General features: G+C 36.6%; 4 protein-coding genes across 5 annotated transcripts; 1 reads left to right on the top strand and 3 right to left on the bottom strand.

Moving 5' to 3' along the window:
* Positions 1-2,983, bottom strand: LOC140752990 (uncharacterized). The gene has a single exon (XM_073087338.1). It carries the CDS (start codon positions 2,981-2,983, stop codon positions 11-13), a length of 2,973 nt encoding a protein of 990 aa, XP_072943439.1. The 3' UTR covers positions 1-10.
* A 1,101-nt stretch (positions 2,984-4,084) lies between these two features.
* LOC140748920 (uncharacterized) lies at positions 4,085-5,716 on the top strand. The gene is made up of 2 exons (XM_073081886.1): positions 4,085-4,700; positions 4,933-5,716. Exons 1-2 carry the CDS (start codon positions 4,657-4,659, stop codon positions 5,417-5,419), a joined length of 531 nt encoding a protein of 176 aa, XP_072937987.1. The 5' UTR covers positions 4,085-4,656; the 3' UTR covers positions 5,420-5,716.
* Positions 5,717-11,423: 5,707 nt separating this feature from the next.
* LOC140752984 (uncharacterized) lies at positions 11,424-17,495 on the bottom strand. The gene is made up of 4 exons (XM_073087328.1): positions 17,303-17,495; positions 13,662-13,838; positions 12,165-12,282; positions 11,424-11,624 (listed from the first exon to the last, which is right to left on the bottom strand). The coding sequence occupies exons 1-4, from the start codon at positions 17,478-17,480 to the stop codon at positions 11,609-11,611; spliced, it is 489 nt and encodes a 162-aa protein (XP_072943429.1). The 5' UTR covers positions 17,481-17,495; the 3' UTR covers positions 11,424-11,608.
* A 2,983-nt stretch (positions 17,496-20,478) lies between these two features.
* TRAM (translocating chain-associated membrane protein 1) lies at positions 20,479-27,540 on the bottom strand. 2 transcript variants are annotated; one of them, XM_073087272.1, is made up of 9 exons: positions 27,381-27,540; positions 27,121-27,276; positions 26,848-27,036; positions 26,411-26,564; positions 25,785-25,962; positions 25,227-25,342; positions 23,617-23,762; positions 22,479-22,593; positions 20,479-21,854 (listed from the first exon to the last, which is right to left on the bottom strand). In XM_073087272.1, the coding sequence occupies exons 2-9, from the start codon at positions 27,253-27,255 to the stop codon at positions 21,760-21,762; spliced, it is 1,128 nt and encodes a 375-aa protein (XP_072943373.1). In that variant the 5' UTR covers positions 27,256-27,276; positions 27,381-27,540; the 3' UTR covers positions 20,479-21,759. The 2 variants fall into 2 exon arrangements, with proteins under 2 accessions (XP_072943373.1, XP_072943382.1); XM_073087281.1 differs by lacking the exon at positions 27,381-27,540 and having other exon boundaries at positions 27,121-27,374.
* Between the last annotated feature and the right edge of the window lie 23 nt (positions 27,541-27,563).

The following is a 27,563-nucleotide window of genomic DNA, read 5'->3' as shown; positions in this document are numbered from 1 at the left end:
CATCCATCCATCAGCCTTTACTGGTCCACTGCTGGACATAGGCCTCCCCTAGTCTGCGCCACTCCGACCGGTCTTGGGCCGTCTGCATCCAGCGGTTACCCGCCGTCCGCTTCAGGTCGTCAGTCCACCTGGTCGGGGGGCGTCCTGTACTCCTTTTGCCGAGACGTGGTCTCCATTCGAGGACCTTCCGACCCCACCGGTTATCGGTCCTGCGAACTATGTGGCCAGCCCATTGCCACTTCAGCTTGCTTATTTTGAGAGCTATGTCGGTAACTTTCGTTCGCCTACGGATTTCCTCGTTACGAATTCTGTCGCGTAGGAAAATACCGAGCATAGCTCTCTCCATAGCTCGCTGAGCGACTTTGAGTCTTCGTATAAGGCTCACAGTGAAAGACCACGTCTCGGCACCGTACGTCATCACTGGCAATACACACTGCTCGAACATCTTCGACTTCAGGCTCTGAGGTATCTTGGATGAGGAGATGTCACGCAATTTGCCGAACGCTGCCCAACCGAGTCGGATTCTACGAGTGACCTCTTTCTCGAAGTTGGACTTACCCATCTGGATTATCTGTCCCAGGTAAACGTATTCGTCAACAAGTTCGAGTGTGACGCCATCTACAACGACCGGCATGGGTGTGACATGGACGTTAGACATGATCTTCGTCTTGTCCATGTTCATCTTAAGACCTACCCGTTGAGAGGCGCCACAGAGGTCATTGAGCATGGTATTGAGGTCCTCCAGCGACTCCGCCATGATGACGATATCGTCTACGAATCGAAGGTGAGTGATGTATTCGCCATCGATGTTGATAATGTTGACGAATCCTTTCCACTCCATCAGTTTGAACACGTCCTCCAGTGCAGCGGTAAACAGTTTTGGAGACAATACGTCACCCTGTCTCACACCTCGCTGCACTTGGATGGGGTTCGTACTTCTGTCGTGTAATCGGATCGTCATTGAGGCTGCCTTATACATACACTTCAACACTTCGATGTATCGATAGTCGATCTGGCACCTCTGGAGTGACTCCAATACCGCCCACGTCTTGATAGAATCGAAGGCTTTCTCATAGTCCACATAAGCCACGCACAACGGCAGGTTGTACTCCTCGGACTTCTGTACCACCTGCCGCAGCGTGTGTATGTGGTCCATGGTGCTAAAGCCTTTTCGAAAGCCGGCTTGTTCGGGAGGCTGGAAGTCGTCGAGCCTGCGAGCTATTCGATTGTAGATGACCCTCGAGAACACTTTGTAGACATGGCTCAAAAGCGCAATGGGCCTGTAGTTCTTCAACAAAGACGTATCGCCTTTTTTGAAGAACAGTACCACCACGCTTTTGCTCCACGCCTCCGGTGCTATACCCTGGCTAATGACGGAATCGAATAGCTGTTGGAGTGCTATTAAAATCGGTTTGCCACCTGCTTTTAGCAGTTCCGTTGTTATTCCGTCTTCGCCAGGGGCTCGGTTGTTTTTGAGCTGTTTGAGGGCCATTCTTATCTCGTAAAGGCTGACGTCCGGGATATCTTCGGTATAGTGCCGGGTTAGCGTGGCTCGCTTGTCAAAGACAGGTCGTAGAGGCGCACGCGAAGTGGTATATAACTGTCCGTAGAACTTCTCAATTTCTCTCAGAACTTCAGGCCTCGTGGCAACTGTGGTGCCGGCACCCGTCCTCAGCTGCGTCAGCAAGCTTTGCCCAACCCGCAGATCCCTTGCGAAGACTTTGGAGCCTTTATTCCGCTCAATGCACTCTTTAATGCGAATAGCATTAGAGAGGCGCAAGTCGTGTCGCATTCTATTAAAGATCTGTGCGTTGAGTCGCCTGCACTTAGACTGTGAAGCCGGAGACTGCACACACTTTGCCCGCCGCTCTGCCATAAGTCCGAGTGTATGGGCTGAGAGCCTTTGAGTTGTTCTTTTGGAGGCGGTCTGGTAATACTTCGACCCCACCTCACGGACAGTTTCTACCAACTTGGTGTTGATATCGTCAACATCTACGCAACATTCTAGGCATCGCAGACGATTATCGAGCTCGAGTCGAAAGTCTTCAGAGCCCTGGCAAGGTGTTGGACGAAGTATCGATTTCATAAGGCGGGACCGTTCCAGCTTGACTTGGATATTTAACGTGCCTCTAACCATCCGGTGATCGCTTCCGGTTTTAAGCCTATTGATCACAGAGACATCGTTAAATATATGCCGTTTGTCCGCCAATATGAAGTCAATCTCGTTTTTGGTAGTACCATCGGGACTCATCCAAGTCCACTTCCTCTGGGGCTTCTTCTTGAAAAAGGAGTTCATCATATAGAATCCTTCCTTTTCCAAAAAGTTAGCCAGGAAGTGGCCTCGATGGTTCCGATGACCAAATCCAAAAGGCCCCACCCTCGACTCATCGCCATATTGGACACCTAGTTTGGCATTGAAGTCCCCCATCACAACCGTGAAGTACGATTTTGAGGTATGTATGGCTTTTGATATGTCCTCATACATAACCTCAACCTCGTCGTCGGAGTGTGTCGATGTCGGCGCATATACCTGTATGACCTTCAGCGAGTATCTTTTAGATACTCTGAGTATAAGGTATGCTACCCTTGGCGACACACTCTTGATCTCCACTATGTTGTTGACGAGGGATTTGTTGACTATAAACCCGACACCACCTTGGGACAGATGTTCGCCCTCCCGGTGATAGAGCAAGTTACCGGATTTTAGGATCGTCGAGTCCTCCCCCTGTCTTCGGACTTCAGACAACCCTATAATACTCCAGTTTAACTTGTCTATCTCTTCTTCCAGCTCATATATCTTCTCATCGTTCCTCAGAGTCCTGGTGTTATATGTTGCCAGGTGCAGCAGTCGTCGTTTATGGTAGCCCGATCTCTGCCGGAGATTCTTAGCACCCCCTGCCCCGCCGTAACCGTGACCGCTACCGTAGCCAGGAATAGCGGAGCTGCCGGGGACTGGGGGCCGGGGTTTTGTTGCAGCTGCCATAGGGGGTTGTTGCTATAGTCACCGCGCTTGGCTGTGCGTGTTGGTGACCGCAGTATGGTGGTAAATTCACAGAGAGACGCTGCTGCCCATCTCCTGGTTTTTGTCCCTTAGTCGACTCTTACGACATCCACGGGAAGTGAGGGAGTGGTGCTATTCGCAGCCGTCACCACACGGCACGCCGGCACCACACGGCGCACTTTATTAATTACTTACCAATATTACTGTCTCTTTGAATTCTATGATTTACTTTTAAGACAAAATTTACTTAATCTACTATAGATTACATAATTCAAATAATTCGAAAACTCATCTTAGCGGACAAAAACAATGACAGTTACTCGAGTAGCTTGTTTGACCCAATGTTGATGACCACTTTCCCTATTACTAAATTGAACTTTAAATTCGTTAGATTTTAAGATAAGATCTCGAATTCATGTATGATAGATGTTAAAAATCAGGACGCACATTTATTATGCCTACTCTTTTTAAATTTCCATATGGTTTATAATAACGACAATTTTTCACTGACTGCCAAAAAAGTTGCAAGCGTGACAGGTCCTCGATTTCGATTGCATGAATGTAAATGTAAAAAGTGATGTCTACAATGAAAGGAAAATACTGAACAGTGACTAATTAGCTTGTTTGATTCAATAATTTATCTAATGCAAATAATACTTCCCTTCAGTTACGTGGAAAACTCCAGTAAACAGTATTATCTATATTTGAACAATGTGTAAAACGTGCCCGAGAGCCGCGTAAAGCTCTGATATTAAGCAACATTTCGCAAAGGCTTCTGTACCGCTTGGAACGACAATACCGTGACAACCATCGAAGACAAATACTTGTTATCTTATGAATAATGCCGATTATGTTGAGCAAACACGCACGCACGCGTTCGAGTGCATTTTTCACGAATCGTTATCATTCACAGGGTGTTAGAGCCTATTTGTAGAGTTCACTACTTAGACCTACTTTTGAAAGTGAATTTTTAAGACTTCCTATACGTCATCGAATGTCATCTTATACCTAGTATATAAGAACCTGAGACATTCATAAAAATGTGAGTATGTAGTAAATAAATAGAACATAACACATTTTTTTATGTTTTCCTTTACTGATACTTTGACGGAGTTTCAAACTGGACCTTTTTTTTGTTAAACTAAGTTTTAATTTAAAATTGTATATTATTAAAACTTAATTATTTTATCATTAACATACTGACAATATACGAGTACCTAAATACTTACCTCTTGTTTCAGTCCCTTCAACATTAGCAAAAGTAGCAACAGTTCTGTTTATGATGCAATAAAGTCCCTTGAACTTACAATAAATTATCTCTGGCCCAGCATGGTGGCATCCAAACAAAGCTTTTATGACACTAATTGCACAATACGAAAAGCAAAAGTATGTAAGTAAGTATAAAATAAATTGGTTACAACCTGTGTATACGGCGAATACGGGCGGCGGACGAGTCACCTAGATGTCGCGCCTATTGTCCACGCCATGCCACGACCGCTGGGCGAGCCACTGCCTTACCACCATTACCTCACACTTTCAATATTGGGTTACGAGAATTTTACTTCAAGGTCCTCTTTTGGAAACAAATAGAGGAGGTATAAAGGCCAAGACGAGCGACAATCGCACACAGTTTGGTTTCTGTAATCCGTGCGAAAATGGATGCATCGATCGGATTTTTGCTGTTCTGTCTCGTAGGTAGGTGGATTTCATACTATCTAGTACAATTTTCATAATATATTAAACGTTTATTATAATTATTAAATATTGTTAAACATGGGTAAAAGTTTAGTCACATTTTATATTTTTTCACATTTTATGTCAACATCTTTTAAATCAATGGATTCCGGCCCTCCTTTTTGTTATTGATTGATTGTTAATTTATAATATTATTTGTGATACATTTAAGTAATTAACGGTTTTATTCCAGGTAGTGCTCTCGGGTACTATGTGCAAGGAGACTTGGGTTATAACAATGTCCCTAATGACCTTTACTCCGTTGGCGTGAATCCGAACTACGTCCCGGAACAGTCTCAACGGTTGTTTTGGGGAGGCCAAGGTAGCAACCAAGTTGGAGGAACTGGATTATGGGCGTCCTTGACGAATAAGTTCCCGTTCCTGCAGAATATGTTTGGCCGAATGGAACTGCCTACACAGTATGGTGTACCCGGCCAATATGATGTCCCCACTCAATATACAACGCCGGGGAGGTTTCAGCCGCAACTCTTCAGATCCCAGCAGTTTGCACCAAGCGCCCGTGATGTTGCATTGACAGATGATGCAGTGATAATAACCCCGCCACAAGTGCCAATTGCTCCACAACCCGCACCCGCACCTGCGCCGGCACCGTCTCCAGAGCCTGCTCCAGGATATCAATATAATAAGCCCCAATACAGACTAGAATTGCCACAGAAGTATTAATTTTAAAGTTCTCGTTGCTCCACTTTAGTTTATAGATCTTTGCACTGTAAAGTAAAACTTAAAGTGGTATACTAGTACGTAGGTAATAATCGAATGAGTTAATTTGCAAAAATCTTAACAATGTATCTACAATGTGAAGATTTTGAATACCTTTATAATTACAGATGTAGTTTTATGGCTTCGTTGTATTTTTTCCTGATCGCATCAATTAGAACTTAATTGTATACGATCTATTCATAGATCTAAAGTCTTACGGGTAATTATAATTATTAAATACACCAGTTAAACGTGTCTCTCTTGACAGTATTATTGTATCCTAATTTGATTTTTTGCAATAATAAAACGTTTATATTTTATTACCTTCTTTATTATTTTGCCTGACTTACTTATATGTAACTACATATTTAATAAATTGTTAGTTATAACAAAATTGAGCTTAATGGATTACAAATTAATGGTACATTTGTAGGTATAATTATCAACTTGTTTGGGTATGTTAATGAATACCTAAGTATGAATTTAACAAAATAAGTGTAAAAACTAATAAATCAACCAATGACGATCACGGGTTTCGAGACCTTAGTCCACAACGTTGACCAAGGGCGGATCGATAAGTTTAATGGAAGGTTTGTCACGAATTTTTAATCATACATTCTCAGGTAGATACCAATTCGGCACTACGCATAAAGCATGTGACATTTAAAGTAATAATAATGTAAATATTACTTTTTAAACCTATAGAAGACAAAACACAAGATAGAAGATTAAATATTCGAATTCAATTAATAAATATACCTACGACATGAGACGAGTATAAGAGACAGTTTAATCACTTAGTTAACGGCTGTGGCCTGATCGTAGTAACCATTGCCAGTTCCATCGATGCCAATGGAGGAGCTGGCGCTGATCGAACGCCCTCCGGCCACCGGTCCAAATTGTCGTCTGGTTTGCCCGGAACTGAAAACAAATATATTACCTATATCTAACAGTATACCTACTCTTATGTATTATGGAATACCTACACCTCACTTTTAACTAGACGTCTTATGTTACAGTTAACAAATGTTAATAAAATATTATGTAAATACAAAACTCCTAGATACTGGTAGGTAGTTCTAAGTCTGTTAAAATGGTCTAATGTTTAATGTGATGAGATGAAGCTTATGGAATAATCAAAATAAATAAAATAAAGATGTGCTAATAGGTAACCGTAAACTTTTGTTAATATGACTTAAACATCAGTTTTATTTTAAATTTTATAAGTAGCTAGGTGTTCGAAAGTTTTGTGGGTGTATAGATATATGTTATATGTACCAAAAATTAATTAACATCGAGGGACTGGCAAGAGATTGATCTTATTTTTTTCTTTTAATATTCGAAAGTAGTTCAAAAACAGCAAAAAGGAGAAATTGATATCAAGTTTTTTTAAAATGTTGCTATATCAGTGTTTGTAACCAGCCAGCTATGTACCAATCACTATGTGCCAGGGTAACTACTGTATATACCAAATTAGTTTTTTTTATAAACGAATTAAAAAAGGAGTAGTTTCTTAATTCTATGATTTTTTACTCCTTTAAGGGTATAGAAGTCAATAAATCCATTTTTGGATGGTAGACAGGCACTTACATAAAGTACTGTTTGTGCTGAAACTGAATATCTACTCGATAGAAAACAGATTTCGCAATTGCTCCATATCGAAGATGTTTCAGAAACTTTTATTTTGCCGATTATTTAATATTTAAACCTCCACAAGTAAACAGGCCTGGCGATTACGATATTTTAAAATATGTATGATTGTATGTGGTGTGTCGTAATGTATTTATAAATTTTAATAAGTGTACACGTTCATGTCCATTTAAGAACTTTTATGGTAAACTTTTTAACATGACAGATATAATGAATGGTGAAATATTCTTCATTAAACCCACTTTGCGCATCGGTAATCATTCTTTTTGCATTCATTTAAATACTGCAGATTTACGACAGATGTCTTGTGGCTACGTCTTCGTTCCGATCGGAGAATACTAAAGGCATTCATTAAGTTACTGGGCGTATCGATTACGTCAGAATCTTACGTAATTTCCAGGAATTATTTATTCATACGATGTCTTTATTACTTACTCATTTTATAGAAGTCTACTTACTTCTTAAACATCTTCGCTGAAAAATGATCATAACTATAACATAATACTATATATATATAAGCTATAACATAACTATATATATATAAGCAATAACTATGCTTAGAGAATTTTATTGTATCTTGTATGTTGGCTGGCGATGTGGGGCGAACATCATACACAGTCCTAAGAGGCAATGCATAATTAATGGGCCTCAGATTAAACCCTTCTTGTACATAGTTATGTGGAGTTGGTTAAAAAATGTCCATGGGGGCTGGTAGTAAGCGATCACTACTTACGATCACGGATATGCTACTAGTTTCTTTAGCAAACCAAAAGGCAAATCTACTCGATTGCTATTTTAATCTCATTAAAAAAGAAAGATTTAAGTAGCTGTTGCTGTTTATTTTCATTCTTGACTACCAGTCGTATAATTTAAAATGTTGAGCATTTATTACTTCAAGTAAATAAACATGTTTCGGCGAAAATACAGGTTAATAGCCTATGCGATTACTGTACGCTTAGTATGAGTTTTTACCTTTTTACAAAAATTACTGTTTTTGTATTTGAAATGTATGGGCAAATACGTAGGGGGAGTCCGGGAGAGATTACCCGCCTTCCACTAAAATGCTCAGAAATATTTCCATTCTTACAAAATTGCTATTTCTATAGATTGTATCTGAAGCCTCATTATTTATCTATATTTTCTTATAAGAAAGTTCAATACATTATTAATAGTTTATGAGTAATTAACGATTTCTACCAAATTGACATTTGGCTAATATCTCCCGCCTGGGTGGGAGACTTGACCCTCCAACTAGGGAGCCTTTACCCGGGTTTAAAAATAGGCAAAATAATTATTGAAAATTGTAATTCTACAAATATTGTAATTCTACATAATACAAATTGAATCATAAGAATATGGTACATAATGTTACATAGTAAATGAGGACACGAACAAGGTACTTTGGGCATCTTTGATATATATATACATTGAGATTCCTCCTCAGCCAAAATTGATGGTGAATTGGCCCTAGACGTTTCATTTATGAATACTGATGCTGATGTTGAAGGCTCTGATTGACGTTGTACAATAAATGTTGAATGTAATTCGATAGTGGTTACATTTGAAGGTAGTTCTGCAGCTACTGAGAGTTAAGAAATCGAAGAAACAACTTGCTCTTGCAGTTCACTAGTCATTCCTCTATCTGTTACCGCGTAGCATAAAAAGTCTTTTTGGATAAACTTGTTGCTTATCAATATCGCCTAAAGCATTTCTTATTACTGACAAATATAAATTACTTCTGTTTCTATCTGTTTCTTTTTTCTTATATTTGAAAGGCTTTTTGGATGATTATCTGAAATAAAATAAAAAAATATTGCGGGAAAAACGAGACCGATAGCGGGAGAGATTACCCTGGGTAAGGTCTCCTCCCAACGCCGGGGTAATGTCTCCCACCCCACGCCAAGCTGTCTGTTATTAAATTTTTATAAAAAACTATGACACCTGAGTACAAGCTGTCTGCCGTGAATGTTACTCGGATATTATCACTTACGATGTATATAAATGACGTGCTGAAATTTATTCACAGTAAACAATAGAAATCAAATATAGAAAATTGAAAAAAGTTACTTTCCGGGCACGAAAACGTATTATAATTTCTCACTTCTAAACCAAACTGCCGATTGCAACGGCATCGCGTAAGCGAGGTGGGGGGCGCCTATGGAGTTTAAGAAATTTGACAACGTCGCAATATCTAGTTCTACAAAGGTTCTATGAGCAGTGGCTAATATCTCCCACCTGCTAAACTCTCCCGGACTCCCCCTAAACAAAATACAAAAACAGTCATTTTTGTAAAAACGTAAAAACTCATACTAAGTTTACTGGTCGTAATAAGACGTATGCCATCGACTGAGCCTTAAATTGACATCTGAAGCACGTAATATAAATCTCATAATAAATTCACTAACCATTCATTTGAGCCCGCTAGGCGTTGCTATGGCATTCGAAACACAGGCACTTCTAAGTACACAATTAATTCATATTATAAAGTATAAGCGCTTTACATAAATAACCCAGGAATTTTATACTCGTATTAGTAATGTAAGTAAGTTGGTACTATAGTGTAATAATTTTTAATCAACGGTTTAGTTAATGGCTCCTCTGCTACTTACTGTATAGAGGTTACTGTATTGCTTGAAAGGGTTTATAATTTACTCATCACATCAATTTCATCTCGATTTATCAAACTCGTGGCTGACCGTTGGACATATTGTATCACCTAATTACATTATTATATACAGCAGTTATTATCACTATTTATTTAAGCAGTCTGGGTACCTATTTGATATGACGTGGTTAGTGCCAATTAGACATAATAACTTTCAAATAGAATAGGACAACTCGATTAGATATTTTCTCCCTCAAAAGACTAAGATCATGAGAAGCCGTGATTATAGTAGTATAGATTATAGTAGCAGGGCCGGATTTACAGGTCTAGAGGCCTTGGGGCAATAAAGGAGCGGAGGCCCCCTGGCCCTAAATTATTTTCCGAATAAACGCAGGTAGATTCTTCTAGTATTCATGTTTGTACAAAGTACTTTAGATAAATGTAAAACAGCGAAAAAAATATCAAACGAAAAGATTTTTTTATACTAGTGTTTACTAGTCGGAATTTAAAAAAAAGAATTCTGACGTCTCTATTGTGAGGGCGCCTTTTTTGTGGAGGCCCCGGGGTTGCCGCTCGGTTGCCCTCCCTTAAATGCGGTCGTGTAGAGTAGTAGTAGTAAAGTATAACTCCTCCTACTGAATTATTAAAGCAATCGCACGTTGCAATCGAAACTAAGTGCCTGATGAGAGAAATAGCAATGGTGAAAGTTTAGTTGAACTGATAAATGTAGCGGTGTAAAGGAATTTAGAATGAAAATTTTGTCGCCTAGTTTTATAAAAATATGAAAACAGCACATGATAAACCTTAACTTTAATTTAGTTAAAAACCGCTTGGTTTCAATTGTAGTCTTACAACAACTGCCCTGTTTTGTGTAAACTTTAACAGAAGTTCTAAAGGAAAGACGTTTTTTCTTAATTATATTTTTTTATATAGATTAATAGAGGATCCGTGTCTTCCCACTCATAACCTTTTTAGGTGCACTATTTTTGATGTACCTATATAAAACATCGAACCTACTTAAGAAAAAATGCAGGAGTAGCCAAACATTACAACTAAATTCATTATTTATTTATTGCTCTTAATCGCACCTAGGCACATTGAATTCCTAAACCTTGTTCGTGACTATTTTTTATTTTTGATTTCACCGCTTGTTATCCCTTTCATGGGGCACTTACCTAATAAAATTACGACAGAGTACGTTTTGAGAAGTACACCCGGAATTGTTTAATCTGATTCCCCGTTCCCTCAGCATCAAACTTCAAGATGTACTTTATAGCTACTGCAAGCCTACTTGGCAGATTGATATTATAAATTATTATAAGTATATTATAATAGTATGAAATACTTCCATGGACTTCAATTTGGGTCATTGTCATAGTCTCGTAGGAAGTGAAGCAAAAATAATATAAACTAAATAAAATTATTGCCTGATTCACTTACTTTCTCTATATTGAGTCGCTATCTGATACCAGTAGTGTCTGACACTGCTTTTAAGGGATAAATAACCTTGAAGAGTTTGACTACCTCTCTGGTATAAAAATATTAAAAAAATATATTAATAAACATAATGTATAGTAAAGTGTATGCTGATCTTTAATTTAAGTCATCCGTCGGTTACACTTGAAGCTTTTAACCGTCAAACTTTATAAATTCATCAATAGAATTACATGACATAATGACAAGCAAAGCAAAAAAGAACACAGTAACACAATGTAACAAGTAAAGACATTTATTAGAACATTGATTATTATTAATTACAATAAATAGCTTATAGGTCTTCCGGCAGTTACACAGCGGAGATGCGCAGGCGCAGGGGCTCGGCGCATGCGTGAAACTGATGGAAAATTCGCGTTCTACCAGTAGATGGATGTGCCAACACCATGACCGTTTAATATATTTTAATATCGTGAAGCCCTATGAATCAAACAAAACAATTGGTTAGTTACATGGCTTATAATGCAATCAATCTGTCCTATATAATTTGAAGAATTATTATTAATTGTTTATTTAAGGAGTCCAGATGTGGTGCCGTTACAGAGATATATGTCCAGAATATATAATCTTGTAACATCATCAAATGAATCGAATGATAATTTAAAAGATTGATAAACAACTTAACTTATATAAAACCTATTTTATAATTATTATAATAATATGTATATTTTTATTGAATTCAAGCCGTCTTCATCGGTAGATCAAAAAGAATTATTGATAATTTTTGACAAATATTTATAATATTTAAGAAATATATTTTTACTCTGTAATAAATAATTAGTCTTATGAGATTTTTGCTTTGTAAGGAAATAAAGACAGTTTTTTTTAAGAGTCACTGTCTCTATGATTGATTAATTCCATTATTGATTTCGTCCACTTTATAAATAATGTTATTTTATCGCTATTAAATAATGTTTAATTGTAATATATGTACTTATACAATTAATAAATTATAGATACCTTAGAGCGTTTGGATTAGAAGACCCATACGCGCCTCCCGGCACCGCCCAACCGCCCAATGAGCCTAACGAGCCAACCGCCCGCGCATTAGCATTCGCGTTGGCATTTGCTTCACTCGCTGAAATTATAAAAAACATAATTAAAAACTTTCAGCATGACACATAATAAGATTCTCGAAATAGTTAACAATTATTCATCTTAAAGTTTAAATGACACCAATAATATACTTAGTCAATAAGTAATTTTTTTTGAAAATCATGAAATCGATACATTTTATCCCTGTCCTAGCTACCAAAATCGTGAATAAAAAAAAGAAAGTAATTTGGGCGTCAAAATGAAGCAACTCACGAACATTTTGCTTCTTAGTAATCAATTGTAATAAAATAGCCCCGGGATCCTGGACTATTAGCATATCAAATTGGTTTCCTACTTAGCGTAGTAGTGTTGGAACTATGTACGGCGAACTAATTTAACTTTTACTGCTCATAAATAAAAAAGCTCGAAATCCGTTATCTAATTATAATATACGGTTCATTTGACTCGAAGGCAATTTAGTCGTTATTTTTTGTGTTATCGTGATACACTTAACAGGTGACCGTATTGAACCGTTAGACGAACGGAGTCGTGCGCGCTGGCGGCAATTGAACCAGGTTTACACCAAATCTACTGTTACTGCTCCACTACACAATATGCTAACACCGGACCACACTTCACTTGCATACCAACACGTGTTCCGTTTAAACTTATGCAGCGACGCATTCGCAATGCACATAGGCGTCTGGGAGTCGCAAACGTCTCCAATTTTCAAACCTGTTTCAAGTTCCTCATACCAGACTTGGTTAACAAAGCCAAACGCGTGTATTCTTTAAATTTGTTTCGTGCGTTACATACACGATTCTTATAAAAACGAGATAAAACTATTTTAGGCAATGCAAAATACTTGATCATCATTATTGATTTCGTCCACTTTATAAATATTGTAGATTTTTGGTTAACATTTACAAAATGTCTATGCCTATATATTTATTTTACTAATTGTTATAGTTTGCCATTTTAATGTTTCAGAATATAAAATAGGCTGAATAGGATGGACATATTACGCCGTCTTGTCTTTCAGCTAATTCGTTTGTAGATTAAAGCTTTAAGACGAATTTCATATATAATACCGCGCAAAAAAAGCCGAATATTTAGTCAATAATAAATATGTATAATCAATTTTTTCTACTTTACAATTACTTCATTTTTGCCATATTTATCCTAGTTCTGTTCTTGTAATTTAATAATAAGTGTTTAGGTGTATTAAAATATATGCTTCGGAGTATAGTGCAATGAATATTTTGAGTAGAATAGAAAATAGGATTTTTCTGGTTTTAGGTGATATTTTATGTGATTTTCCAGGCCTTAAAACTCGGCCTCTTAAATGTAGCGAAGTTCGACGAATTCCAGGCTCGCATATCTGATTACATTTTACTATTATAGTGACGTCATTGTACTTACGACCGCCAGAACTCGCGTCAGCTCTGGCGTTAGCATTTGCGCTAGCGCTGGCACCACCTCCGATGTGGTACGGGTAGGGTGCCAAGGAGCGCCTCAGGCGACGCAGCGGCACCGGCGGGGAAGCATGACCCTCCGCATCGATGGTGTAATACGCACGAGGCACGTAGTACTGGCCCTCTGAAATAAGAAATTAACATTTTTTATATAAAATACACCTAGAAGTAGCAGAAGAGCATGCAGTCCACTTGATATTATTAAGTCCATGAACATCTGCAAGACCACCAGAGAAAAGACCAGATTCCTACCGAAGAACGACAATAGATGCGCCGTTACTCCTAAGGACATCCAAGGCATTCCAACGTATGGAATTCCTTTGAAAAGTACGTCTCCTTTACTTCACCTTCAACCCAGTACACAACAGCGCTTAACACTGCCTTTAATAGGCAGAAATAGGCAAGGCGGTGGTGCTGCCGGAGTTGAAGCACAGAGGGTTTCTATTTATTAATTTATTCACTGGTATTGATTTAAGCAGAAACTGATATGAAGTCTGTCCATGTCTGCTGGTGGTATTTTGTAACATTTAAACCCCGATAAATAATTCATTACCGTTGATGTTAAATGACGACAACACAACTCATTATAGTCCCTTTGTATCTAATATTCATCAAGATCAGAAAATGACTTGTAACTTAGCTTAACTACGATATAGTTTACAACCTTAACCTTAAGATGCCACCGTAAGAAACATAGTTGCAACAGGTACCGTATTTAATGGTGTATGTCCGTATTAAGTTAACCAATAACAGGAAAATATATTATAATTACAGTTCTATTACAATTTTAACAAATTATGTCATAAACCAATTTGTAATAAATGTATGTAAGTCATTTTGATTATAATTGACCGCGTTGATGTCTTTTCTATGACATATAGATTTGTAGAGCAAAAAAGGTTGAAATTTTCGATAGTGTGTGTTTCGGCAATGTTTCTGCAAAAGACACGCATTGTTGCAGAATATTCTTGTGGTTTGTAAAATCTTTTAAGTTTGAAATATTATAAAACATATTCAGCTACAACGCTAAAATTGTACCTTTTTAAAAATAATATCAAATAATGTGTCACTGTCTTCATAAAGCATAAAGATCATTTACTGTTTATGCTGTCTATTTTTGGATTGGATAAGGAGAGGGCTTTTATCGATCAGACGCTTTTAATCGCTAGAATGAGTCAATTTAAGACGTAGTAGGTAGGTATGTACCTTGCACTTACGTGTTTTCCTTTTTTAGTAATTGTGATGAATATCATGTATAAATAATAGTATTTTCCCATGACTATAATATGTAATTTAATAAATATTATTCTATGTTATACAATATATTTCATTTATAGCTTTCCTTAGATTGTAGATTGACATAAATATCAAACAGTGAGTTTAGAAATATATACCAAATATAGGAACTAAAAGGTGTTTTTTGCTGTTAAATAGCGAACTTAATAATATGTAAGAACTGTGTGAATTAAGATAAAAAAATATGTGTTGTTTTATTGTTATTAAAAACCTATTTAAATAAGAAATAGTAAAATTTTAATATGGACCATTGCATTTTATTTACCATTTGCCAGAGGAATTACAAATCCTTTTATAGTGTTGAAGATGCGCTCTTTCCGAGGAGCCCTGGAACCACTAAAACCATCAGGTGAAAACTTCGCCAGGAACCTACATTCTTGAGCTATTTATAAAAGTTCTTAAAAGTGTTGTGAACTCTACCAATTACTACTTGGTCAGCGCGGTGGACTATGGCACGACAATAGTAGTGACTATGGCTAGTAAAATAAGAATATTCTATGGCCTAAGCTCTTCGCGCAGTGAGACCCATGCATAGAAGTGGATTAGTCATGGGTTGACAACAAAAAAAAAAACGGATGAGGTAAAGTGGTTAAGAAGTGTAGAGTCATTGTTAACCGTTAACTATAGCAGTAATTCCAAGAAGGCTTGCTAGCAGGTTCTTAACCTACATCCAATAATAGGTATTTGATCAATATTAATCTTTATGAGCAGTGATAGACTAGTGGTTAGGAAACTCAGCCTCTTGATAGAAGGGATCGAAGGGATTGACCACTGATTTTTCAAAATTATTTGCGTATTAGATATTAATTATAACTTGCTTTAACGGTGAAGGAATACATCGTGAGGAAACCTGCGTAACTGAGAAATCTAAAAAAATCCGTTTTTCAAAGGTATGTGAAGTCTACCAATACGCACTTGGCCAGCGCGGTGGCTTGTGGTGCAATCCTTATCATTCAGACAGGAGACCCGTGCCCAACAGTGGGACAGTAATGGGTTGATGATGATCAACATTAATCAAATAACGGTGAAGGAAAACCTTATGAGGAAGGAACACATCACACATCACGTCACATCACATTACATCAAGTCACATCAGAGAGTTCTTAAAGGAGTTCTTAATGGTGTGTGAAGTCTATGGCTTAAACGAGCAGTGGAAGGGTAATGGGTTTTTACAACCCAAATCGGGGAAATGGTGGTAAAATTATGACATCAGACCCTATAATCGTACATGGTTTCATGTTAACAGTTTTTAGGCAGTTATACAAACTGAACAACAATTAGGTATATTATAAATATGTACAAAAAATATCAAGGATGTAGATAATAATGCCCGTTAGTCAGCAAAAAGGTTGAGATCATCATTTCGTGTGTATAAGGATTTTTAATCTCGACCTTACTTAATCGTGACTATAGTCTGCTTAGTTAAATCGTAATTGATTAACATGAGATTTTCTATTATAACTTTATTATAGTAAAGATTAAAGATGTGATTTGTAAAATCATATAGACAAGGTTACGTTAATTAACCATTCGTGTTGTAGATAAATTACAACTAGATTTGTAAAGTTATTTAAATTTGTTGAATTCGTTTCATTTACATACAAAATGAAATTGTGGTATAATATTAAACTTGATTGTATATTAATACTGTATCTAGTATTAATATAATTTATTTCATTCAAAGTATGTTTCAATCAAATTAGACCAAAAGCCACTCAGTAAAAAAGTAAAATGAATTCAATTTCAAAATAAAAAATATGGTAGGTATTATATAAAATAACGTGAGGTGTCTATTATATAAAGTTATATTTTCTTAAAACAGAGCGGTATTCGAAGGCATCAATTTTTATATTTATTCGTAAACAGGTTAGAGTATTTGCGTCACGGAATTTCGGTTATACAAAATCTCATTATTTTTTAATGTAAAATATACACCAGGTAAATGTTCCCCTTGTATCGTCATAAATGGTTCTACCACTTCTAAAAATACCGCTTACTTAACTTGTTCTTGTTTATTTAATATTCATTTGGAAAATCAATCCAGTTAAACAGTAACAATTAAAAATAAATATCAAAATCTCAAATAAAGTTACTATTCACATCATTATTGTTCAATAGTGTTCTCTCCCATTTTATCAGTCACAAAAAGCATGATAATGTTTCTGCAGGGACACATTTGTTTGGGACCATCTGAATCCAATCGGGAATTACTCATACGAATGACACGGCAAAAGGAAAACAGAAAAGCCGACGAGTCAGCTTGACTGATGGCAAAAACTGGGGGGCACTAACCTGCCAGAGCCACGGCCACGACGGCGCTTACAAGGAGGAGCGCGATGCTTTGCATTGTAACGTCGTCGTTACACAGATGCTGGTACAAAACTGGCTCTGAGTACCAACATGCAGCTTTTATATATGATTTGGTAACGTCGCCGGCATGCATTTCGTGCGCGCCAATACTAACGGTCATCGATACAAAAAGTTGGCGTCAAACTTAAGTAGTTTAAAGTCTAAAAAGCATCAAACAACTATAAAAACTTGAACTATATTGCCAAGACGTAATTTAGTTGAAAACATCTTTTCTATATTACTAGCTACCTAGCTATAGAGACAAAACATAGATACTGTAAAACATAATGTAAAACCTCACTAATATTTAAGACATAAGAAATATTTAAGACATGAAATTACAGGGTGCATCATTGTTACCTAATATACCTACGTTTTCTGTTGCAATCGGTCGGGATGTCGGGTCCCTCTTCCCCATAAATTAGGCGAGAAAATATTTAAATTATTAAATAGACCTTTTTCAGAGACTATCTTATAAAAAACGAGCTTTAACTGGCGGCTCCGCTCGCGTTACGAGGTAATATTGTCATCTCCTATTTTATCCCCTTGGGGGTAGAATTGATCAAAATCCTGTCTTAGCGGATGCCTACGTCATAACATCTACCTGCATGCCAAATTTCAGCCCGACCCGTCCAGTGGTTTGGGCTGTGCGTTGATAGATCACTATGTCAGTCAGTCACCTTTGAGTTATATATATTTAGATAAGAATGGAAATAAAATGGATGATTTTAAATGGAGTTAATGTTCCTAAACGTAAATCAAAAAAGATCTAGATAAGTCATTATATACACAGTTACATATAAGTTACAATAATTATTTTTAAATACTTTATAATGGTACACAACGGGCATAATTACAAAAATTGCGTTGATTGAATAATAACTGCTGCTGCTGGCTAATTTAATTTTGGAAACTTTTACCAATTAATTGGCTTTTTAACACGCTTTTATTAGCTATATAGTTAGTTCTCACACCCTAATAAATGTAATAATAACGCTAATTTTAACGAAAGGGTGTTGAATTACTTTTAATTTATACCTATGTTGGTAAATGAAGCAGCAAAAAATATATTCCTCTTCGTACCTACAATAATAAAATATTTATTAATACCTGTATTATTCAGTTAATCACTTATTGTGACGGCATGTTACTTGTGTTAAGTAGTTGTCAATAGCTAAAACCTCTATAAATTCAATCACTGTCTCCAAGTCTCTAAAATTATATAGGTAGGTACTCATAACCATTATTAATAATTAACTATACATGTAATAAGGATCCAACAATAGTCTATTAAAGTTACGCTATTATTTTAATGTTTATTCTTATATTGTAATGCTTACTTAGTTTACACGTGTTACCTGGAAAACAGGAAAATACGTTGCGATAAATAAGCAACACGAATTTCTGCCTCTAAAAACTAGTCACAGAGTCCACAAACTCATTAATTGCTTTTATAAGCGTTTACAGATTCGTCAAGCAGTGGCTTGCGGCGTGACAACGGATGTGGCGCGACATTCGTTTTGCTTCGGTCGTAGTAGCTTCTCGTACCCGTCGTGATTTTTAAGGTTCCGTAAATGAGTAAACACGGAATCATATTACTAAGCCTCCACTGTCGGTCTGCCACGGGGCTCTATCTCCTGAACCGTAGTAGAGACACTCGCTTTTTTACAGAGTATGTATAATGGTGGCCGCCATAACGACAAATACTTAACAATAAAATAAAAATAAAATATTTTGACGGTACGGAACCCTGCAGGTGCGAGTTCGATTTGCACTTGGTCAATGCACTTCACTGGAACGTATATAGTGTCTGCAGAACTGTAGCATATTGTATTAAATTTGTATTGTCTCCATTTGTATTGAAAGTCTAAACTGAAGTCTGCAGACACGTTGATAGGTTTTCTATCGACAGACTGCTATAATAATATAGTCGATCTATTCGGACTCAACCCATTACAAATTGGAACATGTCAAGAATTTGCATATTACCATTTCTTGATAACATTAAATTTCCTCAAAAGCTACCTAACGGAAAATGAAAATCAGTAAACAAACTAAAGATAAAACGTCTGAATTGATTTTTATTTGCGTATTTATATAGGTAAATAGAAAGTCTGGTCTACAGTGTAGTTCTGTCGAGACTTTTTTTTTATAATATAAGAGTAGCAGACGAGCATGCAGTCCACCTGATGGTAAGTGGCTACTGCCGCCCATGGACATCTGTAATCAACCCCAGATAGGACTAGATATTCCTACCTGAGATCGGCCACAGATGCGCCACTACCCCTGAGGACTAAGCTGGAACGCCTTGGAAAAGTCTGTCTCCCTTACCACACCCTTCAAAACGGAACACTGCTGTTATTAGGCAGAAATAGGTGTGGCGGTGGTACCGCCGGAGTCGAACCACAAAGGGTTCTACCACTTTATAATAGACACTTCAAATAAAGCTAGAATAGCTGTGGCGATAGTGCCGAATCTGAATAACAAGAATTTTATCATATTAAATTTTTTAAGCACAAAGCTGAACAAACTTTTGGTCAACGTACTACATGTAATTCATCCAATAACATTGTAGCTACATACCTACTAATGTAAAATTATGTGTTCACGAATTAAGATAGCAGCACTTTGATTGGTGAAAATTGTTATACAGACGAATCAATGTGGTGAAGGTTCAACGCATTTGCGTGGTTGGTGTCAACCAAAACTTGCCGGAATTCAGAATTTGAACAGAGAATAGTTCATGATGCATAAATTGGCTGGTAGCACCAATAGGCATATGCGTTGCAGAAAAACGAACCAAATATAATTTTCTGTATTTCTAATGTAGAGCTACCGCATCTATATAGTTATTATTATATAAATTGTCTTATGAACTCTAGACTTGTGAACTCTGTTTTATGCAACTTGAATGAAGAGTAAATGTTAGTATTTCTGAATACTTATTAGTGTCAAAAATTTTCTTATAGGTTTAATTTGAAGAACTCACAAGTAGGATTTTAGAAACGTTCTCAAAAGTAAAACAAATGAGTGTTATGTTTGAACTTGCACATAAAGTCCTTATGAAATAGATGTAGCTTATAAAATACTCTAAAGGGAAAAATAATAAAACAAACAAATATTTCTTACAAAATTTATTTGAAATAAAAATAACATCAAGCTTTAAAAATTGACAATCATCATAGAAATTATATAATTAATTTATGAGCATAATTTCACTTTAGGAAGAATAATTTTCATAATGGCTTATTACAGATACGAGTATAACAACAATCATGGATTCATTCTTACAATTCATCATAAATACATATATTATCCCCACAGAAATCTGTAATTATATTATCAGATAAGGAATTTAGATTACAGAAAAGAGAAAGTAATCAATCAAACAGAAGCACCGACTCATTATATCTGGAATAAAGTGTTTAGGTTGTTATAAAAATAGTAATGACCGTCTTATGTAAAGGCAATATAAAAATAAATGTAAATAATTTAAAAGCACTAATCATATTGGAATTCATGATGCATAAAAACTTCAAAATCGAAATGCAAAATATGAAATGGAATTTTTCTTTAATGTGTACAAAACACAGTACTGTATAATCACTATCAATATATCCATATAAACAACAGTTAATCCTACTTTTAGTTTACATTTTAAAAGATATTTTTACAACCCTGTATCCACTATACTTTACGACAATAGTGTGTTTCGTCATCTAACGAATGTAGGTATCATAAAATACATCGACACGACATTTACATTCAATCGTTCACTACTCGGGTTCATACACTGATTAAATACTGCCAATATTTCATATAAATATAACGTTTACATAGATCACGACACTACTCGGGGAGGGCAACATCGAACATCGATTACAAATGCATCATTCACGTTGTGCGTCGACAATACGTTCGCTAAAACTTACATAACTGCAAAAACGATAGAGGAAATTGAAAGTTGTGTAAAAAGTGTACTACACTCGAAGGGGACAACCTACGGCCGTTTGTCCATTGCCACCGTCATCGAGCCGATACCGATAATTAATGACGGCGCCGACGTAGCGTACATTTACTATAACCGCTTGTTCACCGCGCGTCCGTCACCCGAGCACCGTCATCCCGGCCGCCGATATTTCGAGTAGATCGGCGTGACCGCTAGATCGGCACTGAGATTTCGACGGGCCGATGTGCCGGCAATATAAAAGACGTTTGAACTTGTCCATACTCTGCCGTCCCACGCGTGATAGGTGGCACAAAATAAACCGCCGATATCGGTCACGGTGGACAAACTATTGCAGTCACGTCATATTAAAATCGGTAAAATAATCTCGTTTTCGGTATCGGTTCGTTAACGGTGGCGGTGGACAAACGGAGTACGGGATGACCTCGCCGCGTTACTTGGCCCGCGCCGCGGCCCGCGCGCGGAGGGTCTTGTTGGTGTTCTGGTCCACCTCGGGCAGGTCCGACTCCTCGTTGTGCACCTTCTTCACTGCAATCGGAATTATTGTACGATGTTATTACACAAATAATATTTATGTTATGTAAACCTATGTTGAAAAGTCCTTTTTACAACATAGTTATCATTAAATATATTATAAAGGTCATTATTATATCTTTCCAACTAAATTTTTACAGTCAGTAATTTAGTTTAGATAAACTGGTTTATCGTCGACAACTATCAATGGATAAACCATTACCAAAAACATCCAAGTGTCATGTCAGCAAATATAACATGCTATTTGGCATGAATTTTGTACCAACTTTTATTGAGAAATTTGATAATGAAATAAAATATTCCAATTATCATCTTTCAAACACTTGTGGCAGACAGGCCCATATTGGCCTTCGTCTGCTTCAGACGTCAAGCAGTAAGTAGGTATTAAAACAAAACAATTAAAATGCATACAACTACATGTTGGCAATATAAAACTAACATGGATATAAATTTCGCACGAACATGTAAAAACAAATTCATAGAATATTGTTGTATTGTTAATAAGTAATTACGAATATTTTATACCCAACTAAGTAACTACGAGTATGTATAGATGATTACATCATTCTTATAACAAACATAATCCTTGTATTTCCCCTATTTTTTTTATATAATTACCTTTCTCTTTCTTGGGTTTCTCCTTCTTCTCTTTCTTAGGCTTGCTTTGAGCCTGTTGGCGAGACTCCTGCCTCTGCTTAATAGCCTCGGTGATGAAGTTGAACATGAGGTACACCTATGAAAATATTGAGAATTAATATCTCATTAATTAATGTAAATTAATAACTTGATTAAATAGTGAAGTTGTTTTGTTTTTCTTAAACTTCTTAAAATAACTTAAAACTGAGTTTTATCAGTAACATATTGAGATAAGACTATTATGTCATAGAATGATAAATTTTGTGTTATATAAGTATAGTTGGCAAGTTTTATATCCGCACAAGAATAAAACGATTAAACAATATAACTTAGTACATTTCATCTAGTCTTAATATTTTTTACCTTTTGTAAAAAGAATGATTTTAATTTCATAGTTATTCTTTTCGATTGCATACTATTCTGTCTTCCTTTTTGTCTTTGTATTCTCCATTTACTAATCAATTAATATTCCTTATTCACATCTGTTCCGTCATTAAAGTCAATATGCCTCCATTCCCCTCATCAACTCATTGAGTTTCTTATTCCCCAATAATTATAATCTATTTACATTAATTTCTATTCTAGTTCATATACACCGGGTCAAGGGTATACTTCTGCCCTCCCTCATTAAATCAGTCACTACTGGCCTTGTGTCCTCCCACTACATATTCGACTACAATACCCATACCCACACTCGCTTATCGAATCGATCGTATTGGCCCACAAACTTTTTTTTTTTTTTTTTTTTTTTTTTTTTATAATATGAGAGTAGCAGACGAGCATGCAGTCCACCTGATGGTAAGTGACTACTGCCGCCCATGGACATCTGAAATCAACCCCAGATAGGATTAGATATTCCTACCTGAGGTCGGCCACAGATGCGCCGCTACCCCTGAGGACTAAGCTGGAACGCCTCGGAAAAGTCTATCTCCCTTACCACACCCTTCAAACCGGAACACAGCTGCGCCTAACACTGCTGTTATTAGGTAGAAATAGGTGTGGCGGTGGTGCCGCCGGAGTCGAACCACAAAGGGTTCTACCACCTTCAAACTGACACTAGCCGGTCCCTCCTTCCTCATTAAATCGGTCCACATTTGCCCTGTACCCTCACGCCACTCACCTGGAAGGAGACGAGCGCAGAGAGAGCGGCAACGCGCAGCAGCAGCGGCGCGGCGCCGGCCAGACCGAAGTAGAACGTCAGCACGCCCAGCACCAGCGAGCACAGCCGCACCGACACGAACACCACGCCGTTCACCACGCTCAGGACTGGTGGCAACATGTACAATATAAATATGTGGCCATAATGATCAGTGTGGTGGCAACACTATAACTTGAGTCCGAGATTCGATCCCCAGGCAGCCTTTAAGTTAAGGTTAACGCAAACCATGAGTCTAATTTTATACCTAAACAAATATAGAAATCTAAATTTCTATTTTCGATTTAGGTGTTTGTGTCTCGGTTTGTATCCATAGCACACATTGTAGAAACTCAGCTACTAAAAATATTATAAATCCTTCAAACAACCATTCAATTGTTTTTGTGGTGAAAGAGAAAGGTAAGCAGTCACTACCATCTATGTTATACATATTTGAATCTTACGTATGATCTATCATAATATCTAAGTTGAAAGGTCAATGTGAATCTTTGAAGGAGTGACAACCACGAAAAAATCAACCATTGTTGCTTCGATATAGAGGTTCTTCTATTGGTGCAATAAAATTACACAAATACCCCCAGTGATGATGTACAGCCAGTTCTAATTCATCAATTTGGTTCAACAGCATAGCTTCAACATTATATTCAGGTTATGCAAGTCGTCGTAATATACTATATAGTATAAAATAATTAGTGAGTGTACACGTATTTACTATTGTAATAATTAACATTACAAAATAACGAAATAAAATGAAAATATTAATGATGTAATAATTAATTACATTATTAGTGACGCCAGAAGAAAGACGAAGTACTTTCTAACGCGCGTACATAAGTACATATATGTACAATATTTAAAGTCCTGTATTGAAGTAGTGTTATAAAAGCAACTGTTTAAAAAAATCACTGTGGCAAATTGTTTAATAACATGCAATTGTCCACGCTCTGTAGACTTCATCCGAACATTATCAGTTTTCCGCGAGTTCACAGAAAGCGAAACAGTTCACCCAAGGACGGCGACTCAGTGAAAGTATGTTGTAAATGGAATGTTTGTGATTTGACTTATTCAGATTTCCTCTTAAATATCTGTATTGATTCAGATTGTTAGAGCTATTTATAGTGCGTTTCTCTTCAAAAAAATCGGTAAAATAGTAATCTTTGCCCACACCTGTAAGCTACCCAGTAGGTACAGTGTAGCGTGGGTTCTCATCGCCGGGGGCGATAGTTGAATTCGCCGCTCCTATAAGGAATTAATCTCTGCATAGTCTATATATTACGAACAAGACTGGGCCTCCTATATTTTGCTTAAACTTGCCACCTGGGGCGCAAATTGTGAACTTTCTGTACATAACATTATAATAAAAAAAAGGCTCACGAAAGCATGCCGCCATCCCCCTGGGAATACCTACTATAATATGTATGATATTTTGCTCTATTTCACTAATCTCACTCACACTGTAGACTCTGCCCAGTCAAATCAAAACCCAATCAGTTTTTTAACAATGCAGTAAAAACAATACACATAATATAATATCTTATTTATATATTAAGAGATAGATAAAAAATTAGGCTTACATTTGTCAAGGTAGTCATCTCGCTCTCCCCTAAGGATGGTGTTAAGACGGTAGCTGTGGGTCACGAACTCTGCCAACGAGTGCAACACAACGAGGCTAACACCCACCCTCTGGAATCTGTGAAGACGTAACAAATAATATATATTCTGATAAAGAATTAAACAATATTTTAGATAATATTTTATGACAACTATATTTAAGATTGTACAAAACTGTATTTATAATGTTGTAATATTTTTATTATGAAAATCAGCTTAACTAAATATTTTTCTTATCTCACTTTGGTAATAATGAACACATATTACCAATTTTAATAATACATATATATTAATTATGTAAGTATTTTTATCATAAATATCCATGGGCACTAATCACCTCCATAATGTCAATTTGCACTACGGCAATGAGATTTATTTACAAACATATAATTATAATTAAATATTCTACATTTCAAAATATTAAAAAAGAAATTGAAAGACATAAAATTACACACAGATCACAACAACATAATTAAGTCTATTTTGAAAAGACCAAATCAAACCCATTATTCGAAACTTACTTGAAACTGTAAGCCAACACCAGGAAGGTGAAGGCGATCAAAGCTTGTCTGATCCGGCCAGCCCATTCGTCCTTCTTCACACGTTGGAAATACAGCTCGGGGATGCTGTGGAGCCAGTACGCAGCTTGGACCACCCACCAGAGCTTCAATAGGAAGCTCATCGGGTGATTGGGGTAACCTGAACAAAAAATAAATAGGGGTTTTACTGATCAACATCAGTAAAATGTTTATTACCCCTAAGAATGTTTTTGGTAAAACAAAACATGTTATTCTACCATTCTGTTATTACAACAATTAGGATAATTACTCAAGTTAATGTGGTTGTATAATAACATTTCGTAATATATAGGTAATTATGGAAATGAGGAAATTATTATCAAACATTAACACATACTTTCTAATTGCATTGCTTAATTTATGTACATTGGAAAGAATATTGTGGTAATTATATTTACCAATCACAAACAATATAGTTTGTATTTAATTGTATATAGAAACAGAATAAAGTATCAAATATTGGTAATAATAAAAAAAAAGATTTTTATAATTAAACTTAAAATAATTTAGCTCTTATATCGACTTATGATTGCTTGAACATTGATGATTTACCGAAAACCTTTACTCACCATCCCATAGGTTAGAGATGTTGAAAATGAATCCTTCACGGAGAATAGCATCACCTCCCCACAGAAGAGTCATCAATTGGAACACAACTAACTGGCCAGACTCATTGAGAGCGCTAAGCCTCGACTTCGACAAATGGAACTTCTTTGATATTTTCTATAACAAATACACAAAAGAACAATATAATAAGCTGAAAACAGTCACGACAACAATTCATGAGAACACAAAGAATCATGTCACAATGCAATTATAATTGTAGTTTAGAGAAATTACCAGATGATCAATAATTTCAGAAAAGGCCTTTTCCAAACTGGAACTTCAAGACTTAATTGACAATTAGATAAATACATACAACTTATAGAATGCCACCAAAAATTATTTAAAAATAATTTTATTATGAGAGAAATTATAATGAAAATAAGTCCATATTGCTACTTACGTCTAGGAAATACTCCTGAAGGATCGCGTGCATAACAATACAAACGAGGGAATAGAAGAAGACGGCACAAGCATCTTTCCAGCCAGCTTCATAGAAGAAAGGTTCTCCCTTAGGGTTCTCTCTACTTGGCTCCACCCCACTCACATTATGATGTAGCCCAATAAACAAGCTCGCAATCGGACTCGTCGACTGCAACAAAACGACCAGTTACTTCCTCCAAAACCACTATTTTATCAAAAACTTCGGCCTACGTGGCACACGCTCGACACCTACCTGCACCATAAGCCCGACTAGGAATACCATAACCACACATGATACTATGTCTGCATGGTTCTGGATCACGAATTCGTGACTGAAGAACGGTGGGTTCTTGTTAGGTTTTCTTCCAATTGCTGGTTTTACTCCCATCTTCCCGGTAATAACCTAATGCTGAAAATATACTACAGTTACGTCGAGTGTTCAATGTAAAATGTTCATAAACCACCAGACAAGCACGTAATTAACACTTTTTGTGATATAATAGTATTTCGTACCAATAAGCAGCCAATAAGAAATAAATCAGATTAAAAACTGTTTCTGACAGCAACTGTACTATACTGACGTGACACTTTCACTTACTACGCGGTGAAACGTCAACAAGTCAAAATTGATGTTGTGTTTGTTGATGGTCGCGTTGGCACTTTTGAAGTCATGTTACTATTTTTTTTCGTCCTTAA

Source organism: Epargyreus clarus, unplaced genomic scaffold, assembly GCF_041222505.1.
Source record: "Epargyreus clarus isolate Ecla_fem2 unplaced genomic scaffold, WU_Ecla_fem_2.2 ptg000003l, whole genome shotgun sequence".
Classification (NCBI taxonomy): domain Eukaryota; kingdom Metazoa; phylum Arthropoda; class Insecta; order Lepidoptera; family Hesperiidae; genus Epargyreus; species Epargyreus clarus.
The sequence above is the reverse complement of the archived record's forward strand: the minus strand, read 5'-3'. Positions and strand labels throughout refer to the sequence as shown.

Excerpts from the sequence above, each read along its gene's own strand:
- LOC140752990 (XM_073087338.1), bottom strand. The coding sequence starts at position 2,983 with ATGGCAGCTGCAACAAAACCCCGGCCCCCAGTCCCCGGCAGCTCCGCT.
- LOC140748920 (XM_073081886.1), top strand. The coding sequence starts at position 4,657 with ATGGATGCATCGATCGGATTTTTGCTGTTCTGTCTCGTAGGTAG. Across the intron at positions 4,701-4,932 it reads CTGTTCTGTCTCGTAGGTAG|TGCTCTCGGGTACTATGTGC; the intron begins GTGGATTTCATA and ends TATTCCAGGTAG.
- LOC140752984 (XM_073087328.1), bottom strand. The coding sequence starts at position 17,480 with ATGACCGTTAGTATTGGCGCGCACGAAATGCATGCCGGCGACGTTACC. Across the intron at positions 13,839-17,302 it reads CGTGGCCGTGGCTCTGGCAG|AGGGCCAGTACTACGTGCCT; the intron begins GTTAGTGCCCCC and ends TTCTTATTTCAG. Across the intron at positions 12,283-13,661 it reads TGACGCGAGTTCTGGCGGTC|CGAGTGAAGCAAATGCCAAC; the intron begins GTAAGTACAATG and ends TTATAATTTCAG.
- TRAM (XM_073087272.1), bottom strand. The coding sequence starts at position 27,255 with ATGGGAGTAAAACCAGCAATTGGAAGAAAACCTAACAAGAACCCACCG. Across the intron at positions 23,763-25,226 it reads AGATGACTACCTTGACAAAT|TCCTGAGCGTGGTGAACGGC; the intron begins GTAAGCCTAATT and ends TGTTGCCACCAG. Across the intron at positions 22,594-23,616 it reads CTGCGCTCGTCTCCTTCCAG|GTGTACCTCATGTTCAACTT; the intron begins GTGAGTGGCGTG and ends ATATTTTCATAG.